Here is a 14,693-nt window from a genome sequence, read left to right as displayed (position 1 = left end):
ACGGCCAAGCAAAGCGGCAGGCCCGTGAAGCTGCCGCCGGTCGCTGAATCGTGGCCGCTGCACACTATCTGCGCATGCCCGGGAGTTGCGTAAGCAACAGAGGCGCGGGCTATTGTTAGAAACAGGCTCGCGCTATGAAATGCGGTGGGAATTTAGGAGCCGTAACCCCCCCCCCCCCCTCCCCCCGCCCCCCCCCCCCTCCCCACCAGACACCGCCAACGCCCGCTTCTTCGCTCGAAGGCAATTTAAAGCTTTCGCTTTGAAAAGCCATAAAACGTCCCTTCTGCCGTGCTGCGCTGCATCATGTATATTGTAATAATGTCAAGGTTGAAATTTGTAGTCGTGATCGGGATTATTATTGACTGATCACCACCATTAAGCCACAGTCAGCGGCCAAGCAGTTCACCGAGCTGCCTAGACTAAAAAATTGGCTGGCGATTACGATACTCCCTCAGGCGATATTTGGGCGCAGCAGCCGTGCTCTTAGGCAGCATTCACTCGTGGGTTCTCTCGACGGCAGCGATGATGAGCCTCTACGTCGGCGGCGTGAAGTGCGTGCCCGGAAGGGAACGCGAACTGCGTCTTAAGCGAACGCCAAGCGTCGCGCCGTCGAGCGCCTCGTGCGGGCACAGCGTACTGCCCCTCCGCTCCGCTCCCCCACCGCACACTTTCGGAGAGCGCTGGCTCGCGCCGCCACGGCTACCCCCCCCCCCCCCCCCCTAATGTCGTGAAACTCTCCTCCTTTGCTTTCTTTCATCGTTAGCTTTTTTTTAACTCGTCGGTCTTGCCATCGTTCGCTCGATCACGACGACGGCGACGCGGCTCAGCCCACGATCGGGAGAGAAAGGGCTGCGTCGTAAAATATTCTCTGCATGGAATAATTTAATACACTGCGTCCATACCTGAAAAAGCCGTTGTTTTCCAGCATGTTTCTTAGAACACGGCCTATTTTGAAGGGTGTCAACACTTATCGCGTTTTTATTGATGAATTACCGTGTAATTCTTGGCCATTGTTTAAGACTAATGCTCGAGCAGTCAAATAACTAAGCGAATATACCTAATCGAGGGACTATTTAATCGAATATATGATTGAGCCAAATATTTGCCGATCCGTAGTACATATCTTTATAGGGAAGGGGAGCTGACATAGAAGCTTGGAGTTTTTGTACATACAGCTATATTCAACTTAGTGTGGTTATAAATTCGCCCCAGTTAGCACAGGACCGGGATAATTGGAGATTAATGAGAGATGCCTTTGCCCTGCAGTGGGCGTAGATAGGCTGGTGATGATCATAGCAACTGCGCAAAAGGATCCTGAAGTGAAATCTCCGCGTAACTTTATGCACCATGCAGGCTTGCATGTAGCTGTACACAGAAGCCAAACCACTCACTGGCTGTTGCGTGCTGTACAGGAACAGTTTTAAAGCTCTGTAGAGCCGCGTGTTTGCAAACGCGGTGCCAATTCACCTCTACACTTCCGCAGTGGAACCTGTCCACGCCGCGGCCAACGGGAAGCTTCCATCGTCGCAGCACAGCGCAGTCGTCCTCGCGAATCCCGAGCACGGGTCTCAGCAGGACGAGTGCCGAGGAGAGGCGTCCAAGCGGGGCCGGTGTTGGAGCAACTACTGCGACCCGTGTTCCGTGTGTCTACCTGCGCGGAGGCCCCGCAACGCCAGCTTCTTCAGCAGCACCGAGGAACTGAACCGGGAGCGCATTCGCCAGGAGTCGTCCGGCCACTACGTCATTCACCCTTGCAGCGTGTTCAGGTACGGAAAAGACAAGCTTTAACACGCCGGTAACAAAAATCCGCAGTCAATATTCGACCTGCGAAGTTCATGAATAGCTCAGCCACGTTCGACACGGATGTACTGTCAAAGAAGGAGCCAAATTGTGTTCACCAAGCGAGTGGGAATGACTTTCCTAGTGTATGGGGACGCGAGTGGAGCAAGTCGTACGGTGTACAAGGGCGGCTGCTGCAAGCTATTGGGCTGCTGTAAAATGGTGCAAGGACACCGCGACCATTCAGCACCAAGAGCAGAGAACCTGTGTTGGTTTTGAGACGCACACATATGTGCCCAGCGGCCAAATAGTCACCCGGAGCAGACCAACAGAGGAGCACATCCTCAGCTTTCTCGCTCAAAATTCTGAATTCTCAGAAACCCAGTGGAAACACTGCAGGAAAGTAGTATTTCGCATGGAGGAGTGAGTCGACTTGGTCATGAACACTATGAAAGAATTTTCAAGAACTCTAAATGGTTGTTTCCTTACTCGCTGTCAAAGGGTACCGCCCATACATTTCAATGGGATAGTTTCCTTGGCTCTGGAACGTAGTAGAGTTAAGCGGAGAACTTCAAACTCCGCACAATGCACGCTGCCACCCTAAACTTCAACAGTGCCAAAACATTTTAAATTACGCTAAATAACTGCAGAGTAATTACATCTGAAACAATTGCGATGAGCCGGAAAGCTGCACACGACTTTTGATACGGCACGCGGTGCATACGCACGAAGACGGACAGACACATGTGGGATTCTATTGGTTGCTCACCGAACGGTTCCCCTCGCCTACAAAATCTTTTTAATGGTGCCAGTTCTTTTACTCTTGCTGCAAATATATGAAATAGCAATTGTACACTAAACTAAGCGCTACACTATACGGGTTACCAAGCGCGTTCAATGGCTTTTTTTACAACACTACGGGAACGCGTGGTGAATCATATTTTGTATAGTACTCTGTAATACAACAACGTTGTGGTTTTCAATTATTGCTGAACTACAAAAGCGAAACGAGTCAAAGATTTATGTAGTGCTAGGGCACAACTTTTCGGAGCTGTGCGCTCCTCAAATACACGAAAAACGCAAGCCCTCTATGCTGCATTTTGTGGGTGGAACCTTAAGTGCAGGACATTGGGTGAATTTGTTCTCGTCGTGTTCATTCTTGTAATGGCGTGGCGAAGGGGTGTAAAAAAAAGGGGGGGGGGGCGGCAATGAATTAAATGCAGGCATCCCGTATTTGCAGAAGGAAATTGCCGGTACTGGGTTGGCGGTAAGAGGGGTAGACAGAAGTTTGGCAGTCAATAATGCATTCATTTATTTGCACTCATTCGTGCATACCTATTTGCGCCTCCACCGCGCAGGATGTACTGGGACCTTAGCCTGACCTTGCTGTTAGTGGCGAACCTGGTGCTCATCCCCGTGGACGTTGCCTTCTTCAGCGACCCGGGTGACCCGTACTGGATGGCGTTTCACTTGGCCTCCGACTCCATCTTCTTCGTGGACATCGTCTTCAACTTCCGCACCGGTAAACACATGTCTCGTGCCCGTATGACGTCCGCATATCTGCTGTCCGCGGAAAGGGGGGGGGGGGAGTAAATTATAAAAGGAACTGTGGTGAACAGAAGCCACTTTGGTTTTTTTCTGATTACTTTGATGCCCTGGGGCAAAATGGCGCAATAAAAAAAAAAAGCTTTGGAGAAGCAGCGGCTCGTAACATTATAAAAAGAAGCCTGTGATGAAAATAACGTGCGCTTCGGTGAAAGCAAAACAAAATGTTGTGAAGCACAGGTAAACCACGGGTCACGAGTGAAACAGCCACGGTTGCGCCAACATTTTCACAGGGTGAGGCTCGCGAAGTGTTTCTTTTTTTCACAATACGTCGGTTTTGTGTTTTGAGAGCGCGAATGAAATGAATAATTCAGCCGCTTTTTGAAAGATAGAAAACACGAAACTGCACGTGTTTGAAAATCTGGTGCGCTGTAGGAGTAGCTACGCATGTCAGTCATTTAGCGCAATTGTTTCTCTCTGTGAGAATAAAAGTCATACGTTAATACCCAAGCTGTATTATCATCTCCCAATGTCTTTACAGCATCTCTTGCCACCAAAAGTATATTTCGCATAAAATCACGCGTAACGGGCTGTGTAGCTTGGATGGAAAAGACTAATGCAGTGGAACATACACTGCGTCTTGGAACAGCGCCTGCATGATGCTGCAACTTTGTTGTGGAGGACAGTGATACCGGTTTTGACATAACTGCAAGGAGGCGAGTTAGCAGGAATGGCGCAAGGGAGAGGGTGAACTAGTCGCTTCTTCCCGAGGTAGCTTGATACCTCCTAGGAACCCACCTACTTTTTACTTCCTAGGTGCCTACGTAGTTCGTATCTTCTACTGAAAGTAGGTGCGTAAGAACGGATCAACCGGCCTACGCAGTTGATCATGCTTGTTGGCCTTTTCATGCCAAAGGATAAAAAATTATAGGCGGAAATATATCTTACGGACTAAGAAAAACCACCGGCCTTCCAAAATGCACTTAATGGAAGTGCATACCCGTATATTTCTTTATGACATGGAGCCACACAATAGCTTGCCACGGTTCTGAGAGACACGACTGTAGTTCAACGGCTCACCGAGGAACACACGGTCACCAATCTTGAGCTCATCGCCATACGCCTTGCGATTACTCGAATAGTGGAAAGGCGGGATCCGTCATCTCGCACCTATTATATTTACACCGACTCGCAAGGAGCGTACACCGCCTGCCGTGCAGGGGGAGCGGACTACTCCGTTCTTAATATAATTCTGAAAGAAGCCCGTCGTCTACGGAAGGAAGGCTACAGCATAGCCATCAAATGGATTCCTGCGCGTGAGGGAATTACTGGGAACGAAAAGGCACACCAGGCAGCGCGCGCTGCAGCTCTTTCCGCACCTTTGCCTGGATGCGCTGTCGTTTCCGCTTCTTCGGCCATTGCCGATGTTGCACACCCACCGTCGCCTCTAATGGATAAGGCCGAGACATGGCATTGTGCTCAATGCTATCGCCGCAGCATTCTCCGGCACTTGCCGAACCCCGAGGAAAAATATCGACGACCACCCAGCACTCTTCGAAGGATGGAGGCGGTAATTCTTCGCCGAGCCCAGACTGGCCAACTTCTGTCCCCAGCGCGGCTACACCTCATCAACCCGCGCTCATACGTGACCCCAAAGTGCCCGTTATGCCCCGCAAGAGGCATGACTGAACATCTTTTGTGGCATTGCCCTGCCTTTACCGCGGTTCGGGAGACTGAACTTCAGTCTCTCGGCGTACGCCGACTTGGTACCCTCCAGGAGTGGATCGATCCACCATCGCACGTTGGACCATCGGACGCACTCCGGCTCTGGCGGGCTTTTATTCAATATTTTAAGGACGAGAAAGGAACCGGCCGTTTCTTTGCAGAGCCGACCTCGGGACCACCCCACCTTGAAGACGTGGACAGCCGCCCCCCTCCCCCTCCACCATAAATCCCCTATTTCTGTCTCAAGGTTTACAACTTGTACAATGCAGAAATAAAGACGTTAAAAAAAGTTTCTTGTTTAACGCCCCGAAACTACACTTGGGCTATGAGTCGTGCTTAGTGGAGGGCTCAGGATTAACGTTGACTACCTGGGAATCCTTTATAACATGCGCCGAAATGCAGACGCACGGTAGTTTTCGCTTTTCCACTCCGCTTGAAAAGCAGCAACATCGGCCGGCATGAAACCCGCGTCTTCGGGCTCAGCAGCACAACACAATGTCTTAGCCAGTGAGCCATTGCGGCGGGCACAAACAGTTTCTCATCTCACAAAATGTTCTGTTGATGAACACGACCGCCATTGACAAAATAAATCCCACGGTTCTACCCCGTCGAATGACACGCAGGCGTGATAACGACCGAGGGCGTGGAGCGCGTGAACCTAGACCCGGCGTACATTGCTCGGCACTACCTGCGCACGTGGTTTCTGCTGGACTTCCTGAGCACAGTGCCGTTCGACTACATCTGCTTCCTGGTGGACGGCGCGTTCGACGGCTGGCGCAGGCCCGACGCTCTGTCGGCCATCCGCTTGCTGCACCTGGCCAAGCTGCTCGGCCTCCTCAAGCTGCTCAGGCTGTCCAGGCTATGCAGGTACCTCAGCAGCCTGCAAGAACACTCGGTGAGTATGCGTGTATATGAGAGGCGCTAATTTATATAGACCCTTATTTCTCGATGGTGTATATGAGAGGCGGTAATTTATATAGGCCTTTACTTCTCGATGGCACATTCAAATAGCCGAGCAAGAGAATCAGAGACAAAGAGAGAGAGAGGCAAAACTTTTATTGTCGTAAGGGCTAATTTGGGGGAGGAGTGGGGACCGAGGGAGGAAGGTCCCCGGTGACTTTGGCAGCCCGGACGACTATGGCATCTTGCGCCGCCTAATTCGAGCTGCCCAACGCCCTCATCCAGTGCCCACTGTCTCGATATGGGGGGAATGGGTTGTGGGGGCATTGCCAGAGGAGGTGATCCATGGCTTGGACCACCCCACAAGCGGGGAAGTGGGGTGAAGAGTACAGACCGGGGTACATGCGGTGCAGGCGGGAGAGGCAAGGAAGAGTGTACGTTCGCACTAAGCGCCATAGGCGTTCTTCGGTGCGAGAGAGCGCCGGGTGTGCAGGGGGCAGTAGACGGCGAGTGCGGCGTTAATGAGACGTAATCTCACGAAAGGAAAGGAGCCGATCTCGAGCAGACAGGGCTCCATGAAAGGGTTCAAGGCTAAGACCCGCTCGGAAGGTGAGCTCTCGAGCGCCTGTGTGCTGCCTCGTTCCCTCCCACACCCGTGTGGGCTGGGGTCCACACCAGCTCACCTGCCAGAGAATGAAATGCCGGTATGATGGCAATATCACCGGCAAAATTATCGTAGGGAGAACGACAGTGAGATTGAAGAACGCCTTAGGATGTGGAAGTAGTCCATCATTCCAGGAGACCACGGGACGATTGTGCTGTCTCAGCCGGACTTAAGATAGGCATAAGGAGAAATTTTTGTGTTCAGGGCAGATCAAAGTTTGTTTCACCGATGATCCTAGTCAAACTGTTGTGCGCTTGAATTTGTGGGAACGTAAACGCACGTGTCCCGACTTAAACGTGGAGGTCCTGTCTCAGACGAAAAACCGTTAACGGAAATCCCTATCCAGAAGCATGCTGGAAGTTGCGTGTTTTTTTTTTCAATTCAAATGGCATTCATGAGCCCTTGGAGGTCGGCATGGGGCAAAGTCAGTCTAAGACAGTTAAAAGCCATTGAAGGCCACTGCAAAGTCAGTTGCTCTAAAAATATCCGTTAAATTGTTATATGCGAGGAAGGTGACGCACACACGAGGAAAAATTGACCTTGTTTGTACTTGCTTAGCTTCTGAGTCATCGGAAGAAATTATTACTTTGCTGCCCTTGCAGCGCACATCTGTCTCCTCTTTTTCTTCCACTCTCGCTTTAGCCAGAATGAATGCTATAGAAGGTTGCTCAATGTAGTTAAAAGTTTCGAAGTTCCCACTTCTCAGGTCCACGTATCTGGTCATTTTGCTCGTGTCAAGCTTGTAACAGCTGGACCGGACATCTTTTCTTTCAGCGCTTGCTTTTATCCCCCCTTTCTCGGCACCGTTTTTAACGAATACTTTTTTATTTGATATCGTAACAACGAATCCAACATGCCTTCACAAATAAAATAACGCTGTTACTCTCGGTTATGTACGTACATTTTGCCTCAGGTCTCTCTTGCGCTCAGTAATGTGGACGTGGAAGAGCCATGGACCTCAGATTTTGGAATGGTACTGCCTATGCGTATTTCGGGTTCAAGCATTTATAGAACTGGTTTTTCACCAACCGGCTGAATGATGTGACAGGCACTGAGCAAAGAGGCATAGTCGCCTACCGGTACCACCTAAGTATAGCCGGCATATAGACAGACAGACATAAAATTTTCGCCCTTAGGTAGCTCAAGAAAGACTACAGTCTTCAAAAAGACTTGCAGGCAACAGGTGGCACATGTTGGCCTTCTCCTGTTTAGAGCTAGGATCACCAGGATGATAACGCAGTCTAAAGCAGGCCACGTACAGCGGGCAACGTGCAAAGTAGCCCTTACAAGTTATTCTGTGTTGGCTACCTCCTGAAAGGAACACTCAGGCTAAAGGCCATCATCAGATCGGATGTAAAGCAGTTCCCAAGCTTCTTTCTAGATTCCTATGGCCTTTTCACACGCCCCCATTTGTGATGTGCCCTCGTACACCTCCCTTGCCCAGTTCGCGTACTCGTCGGCGGTGTACCTGAGCCTGGCGAACTTGGTGGGCCTGATGATGCTCATCGCCCACTGGAATGGCTGCCTGCAGTTCTTCGTGGCCATGATGCAGGGATTTCCCGAGGGAAGCTGGGTCAGCAAGGACGGCATACAGGTAGGCAGTCCTACACCCCCTGCAAAGTCGCTGTATCAGCTCGGTCGATGCGTGCGAAGGTACACTGTCACTGATAGAATAACGCTAAAGCCCATCGTACGAAAGCACCAATGTCGGTTCTTGCTAGCTTCCTTATTTGCTAGCTTATTTGGAACAGCTGTAGACATTTGAGCACGTTGTTTGCAGAACATGAACTTTGCGCCTTACCGTGTAGGGCACCTAAACTTTGAAACACAGCATGCAAATCTCGAGGGATGAAGGATGACTACCGTCGCGGAAACGAGCCGTGCTGTATAAACTTTGGCTACATTATCTTGTAAAATGCGCGATTAAAGTAAGTAGTTACTTGTGCTTTCGTGAGCTTCTGTGTGGCTGTGAAAATATTTCTTAAAAGCCACAAAATAACTTAATTTCTTAGCAGCATGCGCCTTGTATCGTTTGATATTATCCCATGACCAGAGTATATAGTTGGAGTGAAGGGCGGTTTTCTGACCTTTGTCCTTCTTTTTCTCTTTTTGTAAATTAACTTTCTGTTAACTGAGGCCGGGTTCAAACTGTTACCGCAACTGTCGTAATAACGTCTCAGCCAACGGAACTGCGTGAACTGCCCCTTTTTACGTTCATAGATCACGATATTGCTTTTGCGTCGTAGTCTGAACATAGCCTGAAACATCTGTTAAAGCACTGCAGGGATGTGCGAAGTATGGTGAACTTGTGCTATACCCAGATAAGAAACTGCGCTTTATAGTGCCTTATTATGTGCCCTTACAGTTCTTACGCATCCTTTTTGACACTTCGTCATACACTTAACGTGCCCATGGTAACAATTACCACGTAGTGTGGCCTCTTCTGTGACTGGTTATATTTCTATAAGGAAGGCAAGGATATGTTTATTTTTTTGTAATTACAGGAAAAATGTTTCCTTATGCGCTAAGAATGCTTTTAAAATCTAGCTAGTACAGTTCGCAGAATTTTACCCCTTAGCCGTTTTATATTTTCCTTCGTAGTCTATAGTTCACTCAGTTAACCTCTTAGTTGCTTCCGGAGTCCAACACTACATAGAGAACAATGCAACAGCACGATTAAATAGCGCATCTGTAGTTGCTCCCAGTTCAGCATATGTAAGATTTACCTGGGAAAGAATGAGTAAAATGAATTTAGTGTCCACAGAGGCATTCATGGTCTTCTCCTCACTTTTTGTCCTTCCCCATTCCTCCTCGTGATCTCCTCTCACACAGCACCGGCCGCTGTTCGAGCAGTATTCCTGGTCCATGTTCAACGCGCTCTCCCAGATGTTGTCCATAGGGTACGGCCAGAACGCGCCGTCCACGGTGGTGGACATGTGGTTGGTCACTCTGGGCATGGTCACTGGAGCTACGGGATACGCGCTGCTCATCGGCCACGCTACTACGCTCATACAGAGCCTGGACTACACCAAACGGCAGCACCGCGAGAAGGTGCGGAAGCTACGCGTGCTGTGTATGCCTGAAGCTCGTACCACGGTTAAGCTGAGAGATTGGGCTAGACGTTCAAGCGGTGCATGTCCCGCGGTTACAACACGTCATTGCATTGTACCGCAAGAACGATTGATAAATTGAATAAATTTGTCGGACTCACTGCTTTACCAGTTGATGAAGATATCGAACAAATTTTGCATTTGGTACAAATCTCAAACCATGCGCTTGTTTGCATCGATTGGTTAGTTTTCGTGATTAAGGTAGGCCGCGGCTGCAGTGAATTCTTCTCACCGTGTAGTTTCATTCAATACGGGCGCTTTTATTCTAAATTCAACTGGGTATACGCTTGAATAAGTACCCGCCACACCTCTGAAATGTTTCCAAAGCGCAGTCTAAGCTTAAAAGCAGTGAAATACTAAAACTGCTGTCGATTTATTATAGGAATAGTTTGATGCAAAATTTTTGCATGGAAGCTGCAGTGTGACTCCGCCTTCGTTTTAACACGTATACCAGCACTTCGTTGATAGTACCCACAGCTGGTTCACTCGCACCGCTGTAACTTAGCAATACGCTTTAAGCAACCACAGCAACTACTCCTAGCTTGCTAAGGTTCCGATAGATAACGTGTATTCATTTCATCAACACTTACCCCAAAGTGACACTCCCCAAGTTCTGATGTTTCTTTCGATTTCCACGCCGTGCAGATGGAGCGCGTGGAGGAGTACATGCAGTACCGACGCATGCCCAAGGAGCTCCGATTCCGCGTGCGCAATTACTTCGAGCACCGGCACGAGGGGAAGTCTTTCGACGAGGACGCTATCTTGGCCCAGCTCTCGCAGCCACTGAAAGAGGTGGGTTGATTTTAAGAAGCCTGGTCTTTCGTTGTGATAGGCCGCCGTGATTTTTTGTCGTTAGGATTGCCGCGAGCAGTGAATTCGATATGCATGCTGCTACACCTCAAGAGCTCTATAAACATGTGATCTACAATTTGTAGCAAAGATTCACGTTGACGCTCCGGCATACTACATTCATAGCGATTTGAAACTGCACAATGGGAAGCTAATTTAAATGCCGTACACTTTTACGCCGGTTGGAGTAATGAAATGGAAGAAGCACTTCACCCGTCAGCATTCCTTTGCGATAATAGGTGCTCAAAAGGCAAATGTTAGAACGTACACATTGGTCTGATATCGCGATTCATTGATTTTTTTTCTTTAATCAGTGCCATGCATCTGCAAAGAAATGTTAAGCCGCTAGCAGGATGAGGTGAGGTTAACAGTAAAATACAATGCTGTCGCCAGTTAATTACTGCTTACTGCAATAATTCATCTTTTGGTAAAACGGTAAGCTGTCGTTTATAAAAGCTGGGTCACTTAAAATACAGATGGGTGGTTTTGGGGGGTAAGTGTTATGTTGGGTGCACAATGAAACAAATTTACTGTCCGACCATTTCAAAGTTAAAATGCACCTAAGTTTATGCGACGCCCACATCATTTTACCGTAAATGTTCAGGACGTGATGAAGCACAACTGCCGGGCCACCATACGCGCGGTGCCGTTCCTGTCGGACGCCGACCCGTGCTTCGTGAGCGACCTGGTGACCAGGCTGCGCTACGAGTTCTTCCAGCCGGGTGACCTCATCATCAAGCAGGGATCGCTGGGGCACAAGATGTACTTCATCCAGTCGGGCACTGTCAAGCTGCTCCTGGACGGAGGACAGTTCCTGGGCACGCTCTCCGAAGGAAGCTACTTTGGAGGTATGAGCAGCTGTGCATATCGCACCTGGCGAGGCTAGCAGGCACTGTGTTGTACGCTCATTGTCACAGGAAATGACAGGCTTTTGCAGTTCCTAGGCGCCCGTTCGCGCATTCAGCGGCGTTGGTGTACTCGATCGAACGATGGGTAAGGAGAAAGGGGGAGGATGAAAGAGAGAGAGAACGCAGAGAGCAGAGTTGAATGAATTACGGTGACAGTGAGGTGAGCGTAAAGAGGGAAGCGAAGTGTGTCATGAGACGCGCTTCACAGCGGCGACCTGCTAAGGGGTGGTGCCAGAGTAGAACGCCACTCTGGTCCGCAGTTAATTCGCGGGTGACATCATTTGTAAGTGTGTGGGGAACGCGTCCAGTGTTACAAAAATTCGAAACACGATATGGCATGATCGCAGGTATGTTCTCGGTGGCTAAAAGATGGCGCCAGAGTACATGCATGTCTCTCAATTTATTTGCTTTAAGATATCCCAAAATCTAAACATCTCAACATCTGCGCTCAAATTTTGTTTTAGGACGTAAATAGTAGATGCAATAGTAGGTGTAAATGTAGTAGGATGTAAATCTGGAAATAGCCTTTGCGATTCTCGCTGAAAAGCGCAGGCTGTACTTTGTTCCTGAAATTTAAGGAACAAACCTAAAAGACAGAATGGAGAGGAAAGGCCAATTTCTGTTTTGGTAAAAGCGCAGAAAGCCTCTGTGCCTGTTCGAGATATTTTGGGGGTTTTGGGCGCCCAAGCATCATAAGGCATGCCGTGGCGGAGGTCCTGGGGTCCGTTGACGTGAGCCGGAATATCGACTAGCAGTCATTTTAGCGTTTCGCCTCCATTTGCAAAGCGGCCGCCTCTGCTGGACTCAGCAGCGCAACGCCTTAGAAAAATGCTAGCTGAATCAACAAAAGCTTTTGTTCAAATAGCCCATTTCTTTCTTTTTAAATCTGGAACCTAAGTAGCTTTCAGTGCCATAGTATGCCACACAGCTACAGCTCGACGAGTTGCATGGGAATAAAAGGAAAATAGGTTCAAGCTAAAACTAACGTCTTTTTCTTGAACCTTTCAGGCAAGAGATTAAAAAAAATCATTTACCTGAATGTCTGAGTTAGAAACTTTCAAGTGGTGCTTTGCTGCATCCCGAAGCAACCTACTCCTGTCACCTCACCCCCGACGACCTCGCTATTTTACCGTCTTCCCAGAGATCTGCCTGCTGACCAAGACGACGAGAAACGCGAGCGTAGTGGCGGACACCTACTGCGACCTCTTCTCTCTCTCGGTGGAGAACTTCAACGAGGTGCTGCTGCAGTACCCGCACATGCGCAGCTCGCTCGAGGCCACAGCCGCGCAGCGGATCGCGCACAACTCGGCCTTCCGCGCATCCGACAGCGACAACCTCTGAGGCCTCCTCTTCTCCTACACAACGTCACTGGTGTCACATACTTAACGCATGGTGTCACACACTTAAGGATGAAATGCTCACTCTGATCGCTAGGCAGGGTCAGTTCCCACAGATGAACGAGATGTTCTTATATGGCTATGTCGTCGAGGGTTTGTTGGGTAGGAGCCGTCACTCGGATTTGATAGCCTCTTCGAAGAGGAGTGATAGCCTTATGGAGGAAACAAAGGTTAGGAGAGGCCCCGGTGGCCACCGCCACATTGGCAAATGAGAGGTGCTTTTAGTTCACAGCCCTTTAGGGGCTCGCCTTGTCGTCGTAGCTCGCTCGTTAGACCCAAGTAGAGCCACACGGCGTTCCACCGTAACGGCTGTCGTCGCGACGTAACCCAGAGGCTTCGAAAACCAAGGTGTTTATACAGTCATAAGCGTTCGAAACTCGTGAACCGCTGGCGCTTGTCAAACATATCCGCGTTGCTTAGCGCAAAGAAAACTGCAGGTACATTTGAGGCAAAATATACAAAATATACGTAATTAACGGGCAGCGCCCGCTTTATTTAGTTAGGAACGCTCTTTGGGTTGGTTTTCACGATAGTAAGCGAAAAAAAGTGGCAGTGCAACGCCGGCCCGTGCAGGAGGAAAGGCAAGCACAAAAAGAACAGAACTCCCGCTGCCGCAGTCTCAGGCCGGGGGTGCGCGAGCACTGCGAAGGCGGGAAATGTGAATTGAACTGGGTGGTAGGAGTGAGCGAATAACGGCGGTGCAGTCAGTCCATTATGGCGAATCACTGCTCTGCACTTCCGACAGCTTTCACATTGAGTGGAACGGCTTTAAGTTCTTTCGCGTTCTCAGAAGGCCGCTAACAACCGCGCCGTAGCAACGGCGGCGTGGCCAAGGCCAGCCCACCGAGGCCCTCGTCACTGCGCGGCCCACGTGGTAGCGAATGGTCAGCAGACGCAGCAAACGGTGGGGTGAACAAAGGCGTTGAGATGGCGTATGTGCGAAAAAAGACGCTGCCTAAAATGGCGTTTCCGCCTTTATGTCATGTCATGTCAGGGCCTCTCTTAAGCCTTGCGTTCCTCTGTGGATAGCCCCTTTGCTACATGTTTAGAGTCGCACTGTACATAATAACTGGATATTTGTTTTCGTTGACTGTAAAATGTGAGAGTCCTTGTTTATTTTTATCCTAGAGAAATTTTGTTTCCCCGTCCGATGTCGACTACGCTGTATGACTCGGTTAAACCACATTTTTCGTGCAATTAGTTCTCGTCAACTTATAGGGTTGTGTCACAGCTAAGACCAAGGCGAGACTACCTACTCGCATCTTGCGTAATCCATCCGCGTGTGAAATTGCTTTTGCCGGAGGAAGTCTGGTTAGATATTGTCTCATTTGTACGAAATGTGGGGCCCACGGTCATGTGAAAGAAAGAAACGAGTGCTAAATGCTTCACCAATGAACCTCAAGGGAAACAGGGTGCCACAATGACTGTCGTAAGTTTGTAAGTTTTCCCGAAACAACGCGATTTGTTTATGTGCCAAACTTACACATATCTCAGCATGTTGTGTGATAAAACTCCGTAGTGAAACCATGCTGTAAGAGGCTTTAAAGGCCAACTGCACTCAAATTTCACTTCGACCAAATTTATTTTTAATGCATAGTAAGTACCCCCAAATCAGCTGGGACACAAGTGGTAGCCCCGCGAAACGCCTCGTTAATCAGTCAGAAGCGTTTAAAAAAGCTCTGCCACAGACAATGCTGCACCTGCCGGCGAATCGCGTAAACAGTCATGACGCGCCTGTCACGTTCCAGCCGACGGGGGCTTCTTCCTCTGGCCAGCTACGCAGCTGGAGAACTGGTCGAGCTCTGCTGTGCACGCT

At 49.4% G+C, this 14,693-nt stretch overlaps 1 protein-coding gene across 2 annotated transcripts in view; it reads left to right on the top strand.

The window, feature by feature from the left end:
• Positions 1–13,340, top strand: part of LOC144169092 (potassium/sodium hyperpolarization-activated cyclic nucleotide-gated channel 2-like) — a 132,533-nt gene extending 119,193 nt beyond the window's left edge. For both annotated transcript variants that reach the window (XM_077698100.1, XM_077698101.1), the window contains 8 exons: positions 1,484–1,766; positions 3,138–3,301; positions 5,673–5,944; positions 8,058–8,207; positions 9,446–9,664; positions 10,369–10,515; positions 11,177–11,420; positions 12,622–13,340. In XM_077698100.1, the coding sequence (XP_077554226.1) occupies positions 1,484–1,766; positions 3,138–3,301; positions 5,673–5,944; positions 8,058–8,207; positions 9,446–9,664; positions 10,369–10,515; positions 11,177–11,420; positions 12,622–12,821 (1,679 nt within the window). In that variant the 3' untranslated portion in view covers positions 12,822–13,340. The remainder of the gene's footprint in view (positions 1–1,483; positions 1,767–3,137; positions 3,302–5,672; positions 5,945–8,057; positions 8,208–9,445; positions 9,665–10,368; positions 10,516–11,176; positions 11,421–12,621) is intronic.
• The last annotated feature ends 1,353 nt before the right edge of the window (positions 13,341–14,693 follow it).

Source organism: Haemaphysalis longicornis, unplaced genomic scaffold (genome assembly GCF_048455015.1).
Source record: "Haemaphysalis longicornis isolate Haplotype H1 unplaced genomic scaffold, Haemaphysalis longicornis Haplotype H1 scaffold_2, whole genome shotgun sequence".
Classification (NCBI taxonomy): domain Eukaryota; kingdom Metazoa; phylum Arthropoda; class Arachnida; order Ixodida; family Ixodidae; genus Haemaphysalis; species Haemaphysalis longicornis.
Note: the sequence above shows the minus strand (reverse complement) of the source record. Positions and strands in the feature narration are given on the sequence as shown.